Raw genomic sequence first — 12,254 nt, forward strand, 5'->3', positions numbered from 1 at the left:
GTATTGAAAAGGATTTATCGATAGGTTTAGATATTCATATGTAAATATATATATTTTATATTTATTATTATATATATAATCCTGTGTTGCTGTTAAAATATTTTATATAATACATATATAGCCTATATTTTTATAAATATTATTTTGTGAAACATATATTCCTCAGCTTTGCTGTTTAAAAAATAATATATATTTTTATAATATATATATAACATATATATATTTATTTTTGAAGAAAAAATAAATATTTATATATGAAATAAATATTTATTTTTGAAGAAAAAATAAACATTTTTTATATGTAATAAATATTTATTTTAAATAAGAAAATAAACATTTATATATGTAATACATATAAATATATTTTTAAAATATATTTTTAACATTTATATATGTAATAAATATGTATTTTATTTTATTTTTTAAGAAAAAAAAGGGGGGTGGGGGGGTACTTGCAATTTATGTACATCATGAAATATTATAACAAGGTGTTCCTTGGTGGGACCAACACAAGTGTGTGTGTGTGTGTGTGTGTGTGCCGCCCGATGCATGTTATTACTGGATTATAGTCGCCTGTTTCCTGCGGACAGCTTGTCCGCGTGCGCCGCGCCGGAGTCCTCGCGTGGACATCACGCGGGGTCGCTCTTCTGACCGCGGTCTCTCCGGCTTGGCGGAGTCCACTTCGCATTTTGAGCGACGCCCCCAAATTCCGTGCAGAGTGTTTGCAGACCCTCCGGGACGGAGAGGTGGAGGAGGAATCGGCAGCTCCGCCGTCCATATACACTACAATCAGCACGCCATTACTTCATGACTTCATCATATGTTTGACAGGAGAGTTTGGACGAGGTAAGCGGCTCCTTTTTATCACACACTCACACTTCCTGTTGATTGTCGCTGTTTCGGAGGGGGAGAAGAGAGGAGGAAGGAGAGAGAGGAGGGGGGGAGGTGTTTTTTGTCGCCTTTTCGTGCGCGCGGCGCCGTGTCGCAGCGACCACTCGGACTGTGGTCAGCTCGTCGTGGCGTCGGCCGACCGTCTTCTTAGGTAACCCGGAATGACGGTGAAAGAGAGGGGGATCGATCGGGTTTCCTGCCGGACCCCTCTCTATAAAAAAACCCGTTTGACCCGCAATGTGCCTTCGCGTTTAATCGCCGGATTTTTCTAACAAACGTGGACACGGAATTACAGCCTGGAGTCTTTTTTTATCCACAGCAACCGCATCGTTGCGCACCTCGCTCCTCCGCCGTCGATACCAGACAAAAGACAGCCTGTTTTTTTCCTTCTTCCTCTACCTTTCTCCCTCTTTTCGTCTTCCTCCGCCGAGCTTAAAGCTGTGTGCTTGGCACACATAACAGCAGTCGTCAAAATGTATTTGAAAAGCGCGCTCCACATTTGACCTGCGCATATGCGCATATCTTTGCATATTGTTGTCGCTCTGTTATTGATTGCATTGATATACCGTGAAATCCTTAAAGGGATACCGCCTCCTGTATGCGGAAATCATAGTCCGAGCCACGCGCTTGGCTCATACACGGCTCCTGTTCGCGCAGTTTATTTCCACAATCTACATGTACATATTTGTTGTTTTCCCCGTTTTTAAAGGCGGATTCGCCACACTTTGACAGTCTGCCCCCCTGGCTGAGAAAGCTATCTCTTCCCGTGGGCTCCTCTCCTCCTTGTTTACTCTCTTGTCTGTATTCGTCCCTCCAACGTTTCTATTCTTAACCCTCCTCTCTTCATCCCCCATTCATTTCCAGCTCTCCAGGACTCCGAGGCTGCTGCAGAGAATGGGAATAGGGACTCAGGCCAAGGCTTGCCATTTTGGCTGAAGTAACAGCAGGACGGTTGTCAACCCCGCATCGGCTTCAATCCCCTTCTCCCACACACACACACACACACACACTCACACACACAGTCACACAAGGACAGGCACCCCCACACACAGCCACTGCTATGTCCACTGCCGTAGACATCGCTGGCCCTTCCTCCCCAGATCAGGCCCGCAGCAGCAGCGCTAAAATCCCCAATGAGCCGCTGAGACCGAGCCTTAAGCGCTCCAGCCATCCCTACGGCCTCTCCCATTACATCTCCACCCCTTCCCCGGCCGTGGACGTCAAAGGCCTGATCCAGCCCTCCCCGGCCCAGCAGCGGGAGGCCCAGCCCGCGCACACTAAGCCCCGCCGGGCCCCCTCCTGGCCCGACATGTGGGAGTCGCCCAGCGGGCTCCACCTGGCCCACGCCGCGGAGCTGCTGATGCGTGCCGGGCTGCTGGCTCTGACCCCCGCCACCACGGAGCAGGCCGGCCTCGGAGCGCCGAGCGGCCAGCCGGCCAAACGGGAGCCCGCAGAGACAAAGGGGGACGTGGATGGAGGCGGATCCGGGCCCGAGGAGGAGGAAGAGGACTCCTCCGGGTGCAGCACTGACTTCCAGCCCTTCCTGGGCGCCTGGTTCCCCTTCAGCCCCGCGCTGTTCCCCCTGGCGGGCTTCCAGATGGGGGGCGGCCACTGGAGGAGCGCGGCGGTGGCGGCCGAGGGCATGGAGGGGCTGGTGGCCGAGGGCTACTCTCCCGGCTCGCTGGCCGGGGGCGGCGGCGGCCGGAGGAAGAGGAAGCGGTGCGGCGAGTGCGTGCCGTGTCGGCGTCAGACGAACTGCGAACAGTGCAGCAGCTGCCGCAACCGCAAGAGGGGACACCAGATCTGTAAATACAGGAAGTGCGAGGAGCTGAAGAGGAAGCCGGGAGGACCCGGGTTTGAGAACAGAGTGTCTGGGTTTGATCTAAGGGGCTCCGACTTTACTTTGGGTCTGGCACAGGAGAGAAGCAACGGCACCCTGGATGGATAGTAACGGGGGGGGGGCGGCAGCATTTGTCAGAGGATCCCGGTTGGATGATTGTTTGAGGAGCTGCAGCGAAATAAAAAAAAACACACACACAAGGACGCCATGCTAACGTACCGGGACTGTGGTTCAGAGATCCGCCGCTGGGAGGAGTGGGGGGGGTCCGGTGTCCGAGGAGGAGCTGCAGCTCCGCTTTTAAGAATGTCCACACTCGTTCTCCCATCCTTTCTTTTTGACAATCAGTGACGTGGAGAGGAGAGAGGGAAAAGAAGGATACCAATGCGGGGTGTGTGTGTGCGTGTGTGTGTGTGCGTGTCAATATTTAGGTGACGACAACAAAAAAAAAATGCTGTAAATAGACTGTAAATATCCGGAAAAAACATTATGTCTTTTTTTACATCCCTTTCCAGTTTGGATGTATTGTGTTTGGACATTTGAAGAAGAAAAAAACAAATAAGCAAAGGAGCCAAATGTTTTGTTTCTAACGGGGAGGGGGGGGGGGGGGTTTGTTTCTGTTGTTCTGACGTCACTGCATCAGTAAGAAATGAATGAGTTCAGCCTAGGCTAAATTATTTCATGTGCAACTTGTACTGTATAGCTCTGTTTGCCCTTTTTGAAATAAAAAAAAAAGAAATTGGCCATGTGTAATTGTCTACAGGCTGGGTTTATACTACTGTGTGTGTGTGTGTGTGTGTGTGTGTGTGTGTGTGTGTGTGTGTGTGTGTGTGTGTGTGTGGTTTTTAATTGGGTGTATGTATGTCTGTGTGTATGTTAGCCACTGTGTTTCTGGTTGTACACACTTGTGTGTGTGTGTGTGTGTGTGTGTGTGTGTGTGTGTGTGTGTGTGAGAGAGAGGTTGTGTGGATTATGAGTCACCTAATGGTGAGTCTTATCACAACCCCACAGACACACACAAACACACACACACACCTTCAAACACACACCTACACGCCGCCACGCACCTAACCTGTCTCCGTGTTTTTACGCGCTCACGCAATTTCCCTTTTTATCTATTCATGTCAGGATCACACATATCTATAAATATATATATAGATACACACATATATATATAGATATATTCACACACACTATAAACATGATCACAGCCGGCTGGACTGAGAGGCTACAGGGTGGGTTTTTTTTTTTTTGCTTGTTGCCGTAACGATGGCTGATGTGATAAGACCTTCTTCCTCGGCGCCACACTCCAGGGGACCGCAGGGAAGACGTAACCATGGCAACGGCCGGCCCGAGGTGTCACGCTATAATTGGGCCACGGCTGCACTTCCTGTGTGCCTTCAGTCAGGGGGATCGCAGAGGGACTGTGTGTGTGTGTGCGTGTGTGTGTGTGCATCTGTGGGGGTTGTGTGTGTGTGTGTGTGTGTGTGTGTGTGAGTGTGAGTGTGTGTGTGTGTGTGTCAGGCAGAGGGAGAGAGAGAAAGCGCAGCACGCCAGCCAACGCAGGACACTGCCAACTCATGGAGAAAAGCCGGGAGCTCCAACATCATGCTATCGCAGCGCTGAACGAGCAACACAGTCTCGTAGTTAAAGTCCAGTGTTTCTTCATCGCCCAGACAAAGGGGGGAATTTCAAATTCTTGGATCTGCAGGGTTTTTTTTCTCTCTCTCCCCCCCCCCCCCCCCCTCCTCCTCCTCCACCTCTCTCTCTCTCTCTCTCTCTCTTTCTAGTGATTTGGAGCTTAATCCCCCCTCCCTGTTCTCGTCACGCATGCACACACACACTCACACTCACACACACTCACACACACACACATACACACCGGAAATCTGTGTCACCCGCTGCCCAGCAGGTCCAGTGACTCCCTGAACGCCTGCAGTCTGGCTCCACTGGCCTGCAAGATGGCAGGAGAGAAAGGGAGGAGGAGGGGGGAGGAGGAGGAGGAGGAGGAGGAGGAGGGATTGAACGGAGGACAGAGAAGAGGAGGAGGTGGGGGGTTGAGAGAGAGAGAGAGAGAGAGAGAGAGTTGGGGGAGTGAGGGGGGGGGGGGGTGGAAAGCGGATCTAGTGAGAGGGTGAGGGAGGGGGGGAGGGGGGGAGAAGGAGACGTGGTGAAGGGCAGAGAGGGAGAAGGGAGGAGAGTGGGAGAGATGAAAAGCAGGCCACAGGGGGAGAGAAAAGAGAGAGAGAGAGAGACGCAGGGGAGGGGTGGGGGGGTGGACAGCAGGGGATGAAGATAGCGAGGGCCAGACAAAGAGGGGGGGGGGGGGGGGTAGATGAGCGTGAGATCCGAGAGAGAGAGAGGGGCCCTGAACGCACCGCAGCGAGACGTTGGGGTTAATGACGTCCGTCCAGATAGCCGGTGTGTGCCGTCACAGACCCCTGTGGAGCCTACGTATGTCAGCACACACACACACACACACACACACACACACACACACTGCAGTGGAACAACCTGCCAGCCCAAAGGCAACCTGCGCTGGAGCTGGGCGGACCCCTCCACTCAGCAGCCACAGACCTTTGAAATTTTGGCCACTGCGTCTGCTTCGGAGACACTGTGTCTCATTGTGATTTTCTTTTTTCTTTTTTTCTCCCCCCTTTTTTTCTCTCTCCCTCCGTTTGGCTTTCATCCCCGGCGTTAGAAAATGTGTAACAGCTTTGCAGGAACAGCATCTTTCCTTGAGATCGTTCCTCATCACGACGCCCCGTTACACACTTTTTTATCCACATGGGAAACACGTTACCCTCCGACACACAATGGCTTCTCACATTGCTAAAAGAAAAAAAAAGACTTGCCCGTCCGCCCTCGGGTTATATTTTGGTGACACGAGGGGGTCAAAGGGGACTCTTGACCTTTGACCTTTAAAGCTGTTAAAGGTGGATTCAGAATAGACCAACTTCTATCCCCTGTTTTTTTGCTGAGGGGGGGGGGGGGGGGGGGGGCTCACGCTACCTACAAAAAACACTATTAAATTCAAAATGTGATTGTGAGTTGTCTTTTTATCTCATTCTGCTCCTCAGTCGGTTCACATGGAGCTCGTTTCGGAGGCAGCGTTCTGTTAATCTTTAGCCTGCTTTTTTTTTTTTTTCCAAAAGCCACAGTGTTTCCAGGAAGTTTGACAAATCGTGGCGATAAAGGCCGCCTGCTGTGTTATTTCATAACGGCTTTCTTTCACACCAACCGCGTGATGCTGAATGGATTGTTGACAGTGAGTGTCGAGCTTTAAGTTGCTCCCAATGTGAGACAGTTGCCCCCCCCCCCCCCTCATACAGCTTCATATTCTAAATGTGATCATCTCAGTGTCTTGTTTTCAGTCAACATGCTAGCATCACTATCAGGGGGGTGTTCAACTACATGCTAACTTCAGCTGAATGCTAACTTTAGCTGAACGCTAACTTCAGCTGAATGCGAACGTCAGCTAAATGCTAACTTCTGCTGAATGCTAATATCAGCTGGATGCTAATATCAGCTGAATGCTAACTTCAGCTGAATGCTAACTTCAGCTAAATGCTAACTTCAGCCGAATGCTAATATCAGCTGAATGCTAAATTAAGATAAATGCTAACATCAGCTGAATGCTAACATCAGCTGAATGCTAACTTCTGCTGAGTGCTAACGTCAGCTGAATGCTAACTTCAGCTGAATGCTAACTTAAGCTAAATGCTAATATCAGCTGAATGCTAAATTAAGATAAATGCTAACTTCTGCTGAGTGCTTACGTCAGCTGAATGCTAACTTCAGCTAAATGCCATGCCCTGTCAGCAAATATGCTCACAGTGGAAGCGCTAATGTTATACTGCTAAAGTATAAATGCTAACATCAGCTAAATGCCAACATGTTCACCGCCTCAGTTTAGGGTGTTAGCGTGCTAACATTGGCTAATTAGCACTAAATTACTAACTTTTTTTACAGTAGACACACACACAGGTACTTATGTGAAACATGACCTCTGTATTTGACCCCTTCCTCAACGTTTAGGAAACCCCTGGGGATTGTCTTGCTCACGTCAACAGAAGGAGCCCGGGGATCAAACTGCCAACCTCGTGGTTAATGGACAACTCAACCCTCTGACCTACGAATGTTATTGGTTTTCCAGGTATGCGGTCCTCTAGCGGGGGAGCATCAAACCCTCATACATTGTCATCCACTGAGCCACGTTGGCGTCTTTATAGTCGTCTGTAGTTGTATTTACGTTAATTAGTAGGCTATGTTTAGACAGTTAAATGGTTACAGTTAATTTGTTACTATTACAATGTATCTGATCGGTCCAAGAATGTTGCTACACCTTGTTATCGTGTGTTTAAAGTTGTACTCCGTAACATGTTCATCTATTTACTTGTGTTTTAGGTTCCTATCTATCAAAGAGTCAGTTAAAACATGGTGATTGATCATGTGACCACTAATGAAAGTGCTTGTACTCGCTCAGTCAGCAGCGGTTGGTCTCCCAGGTGAAGCTACTCACGGAAGTATGCTGCGTTTACTTGTAATGAGAAATCGGTTACTTCCAACTGCTGAGTCAGGCTCAGAATTAGAGTAATCAGCTTTAGTTAGCATAATCACCCATTACGAGGTTATTGAAGACGCTGAATGAATTTCTGACATTTTCAAAAATTCTAAATTGGCAGTTTAAACCAGAATATCTCAACGACCGTCACGTCACTTTGAAGTTTTGGAATAAAGCTGAAACGATCGAATATGATATTACTATTATATGATATAAGAAAATAGGTTAAATATGTAAACATGTCAGTAATATCCTCCTCATCATCATCCTCATCGCTCCGTCTTCATCTTCTTCTCCAGACTCTACATTCTGCTGGGTTTCCTTTTGTCGATTTCCTCTTTTATTTTGTAGTTTCTGTCTATTGTGTTCCTGGCTTTACTTCCTGTAGTTGCAGTTTTTTTCCCTCCTTTTTTTCCTGTGTATCACCTGTGTGGTGTACAGCCTTAGCCCCGCCCCCTGTGTCTTCCTCCAATCAGCATTCAGCCTGCCCACCTGTGTCTTGTTACCAATTAGTCCTTAGTGTATTTAGTCGGTGTTTTCCTGAGTTTTTGCCATCGTCCGGCCTCGTTTCTCTGTTTTCCAAACCTGAAGTGAATGTTTTTCTGTTGATTATTTTTTTGGACTCCATTGTGTAAGTTTATTTATCATTGAATAATTATTGCTGCCACGTCTTCATCCTTGTCTGCGTTTGTCTCCAGACCTCCGACGACACGTTTCTAGTCGTCTTGCTTGTTGCTCTATAGCAGCGTTGCTGCTGCAGGCCGCGGCTGCAGCTGCACTTTGCTCTGCTACGTGGCGTTGACCCTCAGCTTTGCAGCTGTCCAACAGGGCAGGAGGAGCACGGCCGGGGCTTTCCATCCAGGACGGTGCATGGTTACTTCCCCTCCTTCCTCCTCGTCCTGTCCAAATGTTGATGATGTCCACAGCTGGTGGACGCCACGACGGGCACACGGCGTCCATCTTCAGGGTTTTTCAGTTCAGCGACGCCAACTTCCTCTGGTTGTAGAGAAACGGGACTGTGATCTGCGAATCATTAGCTCCCCTCCTCTCCGATGAAGCGAAGCGGGTCACCGGGTCCTGCTGTCATGGCCTTGAGCGCCAACAGGAAGTGGCAACACACCCGGAGAGAGCGTGACTGCCAATTTTGATGTTTACAGCAACGTCATCTCATCTTTCCGTCTGCAGGTGATGTGTGATACTCGACCTTCCAACACCCGTAGACCATCGTGTCGTCATGGCGATGTGGACGGAAAGATGATGCACATGGTGTCTTCTCTATTTTTAAACTTGTTCCAGGACTCTTGTATTCTACCTCCTCTTTTATTGTTGTCGTTGTTATAAAGACATGGTTGTATTCCACATTTTTAGTTTTGTTCCAATATCCAATTGTAAGTCCCCTTTAGAGTGTCGGCTACTAGCCTGTGAATTATACCGAACATGCTCTCCGTCCTTTTTGGTTAATTGTGTTGATAAATATCCTGCAACCGAAACGGAGTTGAAGTTATTTCAAATACAGTAATTCAGTGACCTCTAAAACGTCTCAATTGACTGAAACGTAATAAAATCAGCCCACCGGCTGTTTAAATATGATTTGTGGTTTAAACCTCCTGTTTTTAATTTTTGAAAATGTCAGAAATGCACTTGGCATCCTCAAACAAAACAAAACAAAACTCCAATATTGACCAAATCAGCTAAGCAGTTGCTGAAACTCTGTCCGTATAAGTGATGATGCTAACTTGTGCTAATTATGCTAATTACACAACATATGCAGGTTAGCTACATTTCTAACATTTAATTTTGGTGTACTTGTTTTTAAGTGACTGCAATACAAACTGAGGGCATCTCGGATGTGGTTCATTGCATTCTGGGAAATGTAGGCTTCAGTGTTTTGGGAGTATATCCAATACCTCTCAATAGCTATCTTTGATTCTTACTGTTTTTCTTTTTTTTGTTGGGCAACTTTTTCTACATATCAGATTTAAAACCATGATGTATTTCATTACGTGAAACATGTTCAGTCATTTGTAAGGCCCTTTAAAATGTGTCCGTATACACTATTATATATTTGTACATGTTTATTACTAAATATGAGAGCGAGCCCTTGGAAACCTCGATGGCTGACTAAATGTTTTCCCACATTAACACTTTAACGCTCTCAGCTGTTTATGTCTCTTCATCCTGTTCATCCTGCAGCCTTTTTCTCCTCTTTTGCATAAATGATTCTCCAACACGAATGAAGCGTTCTCCTCTTCAGGGCCGCGTCTGAAGCCTCGCTGCGGAGGTGTTGTTATTCATTAAGTCCGGAGCCGTTATCCGTCTGATCTCCTGACTCATAATGACTCCTCACAATGACTTCATTCACACAAAAAAACAGATAAGATATGCTTTATTGGCCTCGGGGCATCTAATCCTTTTTTTTTTAAGTTTACAATCATGCGGGGACAGGAAGTGTCCTTGTTTAAACTGTCCAACCCGCAGCGGGACAAGTGGACTTTCTTGCGGGACAAAGCCGGACTCGAAGCGTCTCTGGGAAACCCAACACTGTCCCGACTGGACTATATATAGCGGGGCTTTTCACACTGTGCATGACTGCTCATGTCAAGTCACATGATTCAAGAAATGTGAGCGTGCACGCGCGAACGCACATCCGCGCGCTCTTTGGAGCGGCACGTCGTTGAGCACGCGGCTGCGGGCGTGGAGAGAGCCGGCGCAGGAATGAGGACTTTTATTGAGTTGGCTGTGACGCGCCGCTTCCCGTGACCTGCCGCCCACATTCGCGCCGTCTCCCCCCCCCCCCCTCTCTCCCCCTCCCTGCCTCCCTCTCCCCTCCAGCGTCTCGCTCTTAAACCACATGCTAATCAGCTTTTCTGTTGCTCCGCCGTTTGATCTCCTGACGGCCTGTTTTCTGACGCATCCCGCTGAATAAGATAATCTTTGTGTAAGTGGCCGCCATCAGCAACTTCTCTCCCCCCCAGCCTCCTCCCCCTCCTCTCCCACGCTGAATGCACGCTATAACCATATGAACGGACTCGACTGTTAAATGCAAAATAAAAAGATAAAATCAGTCTCCGTTGATTTGCTCTTTTATCCCCACAACAAAAGACATAGAAGCTCATTAGAAAAACGAGCAATACGTTGGCCATAAAGTTGGGATATTCTGTTATCCTCTGTTTATTCCTTTTTAAATAAATAATAAGAATACATAAGTTTTACATAACACCTTTCCAGGTGGTCAAAGTCAAAAATCAAAACAAAAGAGAACGGAACAAACCAAGCTAACAAGCAAAAATAGTTTAAAGGTTAAAGCTGGAGTGAAAAGGTGAGTTTTGAATGCATCAGTCATCACTTTTGACCAGGTGCAATGATTACATTAGGTGTCACATTTACCCGTGTGGAAATTAATTAATGCATAACATTTAGCACTATAAAAGAGTGTCAGCAGACTTCTCAGTGAATTAGTGACCAATTAAGTAAATATGTGACCCAATAATTAGGGAGTAAGTACTGCTATGTCTCATGGTATCGTTAGAGAAGGATTCAGTGTTTTTGTTTCCTTCCTTTCAGGTCGTTCCTCCGGGACATTTCAATCGATACGAGACAATAACCCTGGAGGTGAAAAGTGCTGACTCGACGCTGGAGTAGTGAGAGAGTGATCAAATCCGTCACAGGAGCTCTTCTTCCAGTTTCACCACGATGCAGGTCAGTGCCTCTAGAGCAGCCTCCAAGGGCCAAAAAGCGTTGTCCCCCCCCCCCAGCGTGTCACCTGACCGCGTCCATGCAGCTCCTCACTCCTCACTGGCTGCAGCCGATCATGTGTTCCACTAACCCGACGACCAGACTGAAGGCTGAACACAAGCGGGAACAGAGATGTTAAAATACGCTGCTGGAAGGAAGAAACAAACATATCGTGGTGTTTCCGTTGTCATGGAGACTTGTTATCATGTGACATCAGTATGGATCTTACGGTCACATGGTCAAACTGCTACTGCAAAGGTCACCGCAATTATCCTGAAGGTCAATTAAGGGGAGTAACCTTATTAAAGGTAATCTTAATCTGCATAACGAGGCTCCGAGTCGACAGCCGATAGGCTCGTGGGAATGTTTGCTAATTAGCATTAATCACAGAGTGCAGCCGAGGTCGACGGGGAAAGGTCAAAGGTTATTTGGCCACAAACCCAAAATATTGGAGCGCAGTTAGAGAAACTGGACCGGCTTTAAACTTTGACCCCCAAATGTAGACTAATACCAACGTCCAGGTACCAAGGAGGAGGTACGTCATGGCATAAGAATGAATTATTTATCATTTAGTATCATTATTAATAATAATAATATTTATAAATATGCATACCAACGAGACATAGTAGCCGAGATGATTGTCTGGACCAAAGTATGATTATAACAGATAATAAATGAAAAAATCATGAGTCGGCTATTTAACTTCATAGTCATTGTTTGTTATTAAATGCAGCGTGCTGGAGGAACCAAAACATCATCCCCGTCCAAATACTCCACTCATTCCCCCATAATCCCCGTAGACTCTGTGACATCATCACTTCCTGTTGATTCATTCACATAAAGACTTCGGTGTAAACAGGAGGCCAACCGACCACAAACCAAGATGTTTTTTATGTTTTTGTTTATTGTTCACCATGAAGTCGTTCCTCTCATTTCATCCCCAGAAAGCCCGTCACCATGGCGATTGATCCGCTGGTGAACGCCAGCGGTGATGAAACACAACAGTGACACGACTAAACATGTACAACATGTACAAATACACTCCCAATCCCTTTCCCAGTAACTTCTTCTTAAGACCTCTGAATATAAAAACTTCATTAAAGCTCGTTTAACGGGAGCGTCGTCTGTGAGTCTTTATCTCAGTCTGCCGATCACACGAGCGTATTTGAACTCAACATCAAAGCCGCTTCATTTTTCTCAGGTCGGAAAGCTTTTCAAGTCTTTTTC

General features: G+C 47.1%; 2 protein-coding genes across 2 annotated transcripts in view; one reads left to right on the forward strand and one right to left on the reverse strand.

Annotated features, from left to right (window-relative positions):
- Positions 1-617: 617 nt before the first annotated feature.
- Positions 618-3,470, forward strand: cxxc5b (CXXC finger protein 5b). Its single transcript, XM_084009821.1, has 2 exons — positions 618-846; positions 1,756-3,470. The coding sequence occupies exon 2, from the start codon at positions 1,952-1,954 to the stop codon at positions 2,837-2,839; it is 888 nt and encodes a 295-aa protein (XP_083865947.1). The 5' UTR covers positions 618-846; positions 1,756-1,951; the 3' UTR covers positions 2,840-3,470.
- An 8,173-nt stretch (positions 3,471-11,643) lies between these two features.
- Positions 11,644-12,254, reverse strand: part of LOC311013211 (uncharacterized protein) — a 9,360-nt gene continuing 8,749 nt past the window's right edge. Inside the window, exon 6 of the mRNA XM_084009183.1 lies at positions 11,644-12,254. This exon is cut by the window's right edge and continues 322 nt beyond it. The gene's annotated coding sequence lies outside the window, so the exon portion shown is untranslated.

This window comes from Eutrigla gurnardus, assembly GCF_963514095.1.
Source record: "Eutrigla gurnardus genome assembly, chromosome: 5".
In the NCBI taxonomy this organism is placed as follows: Eukaryota; Metazoa; Chordata; class Actinopteri; order Perciformes; family Triglidae; genus Eutrigla; species Eutrigla gurnardus.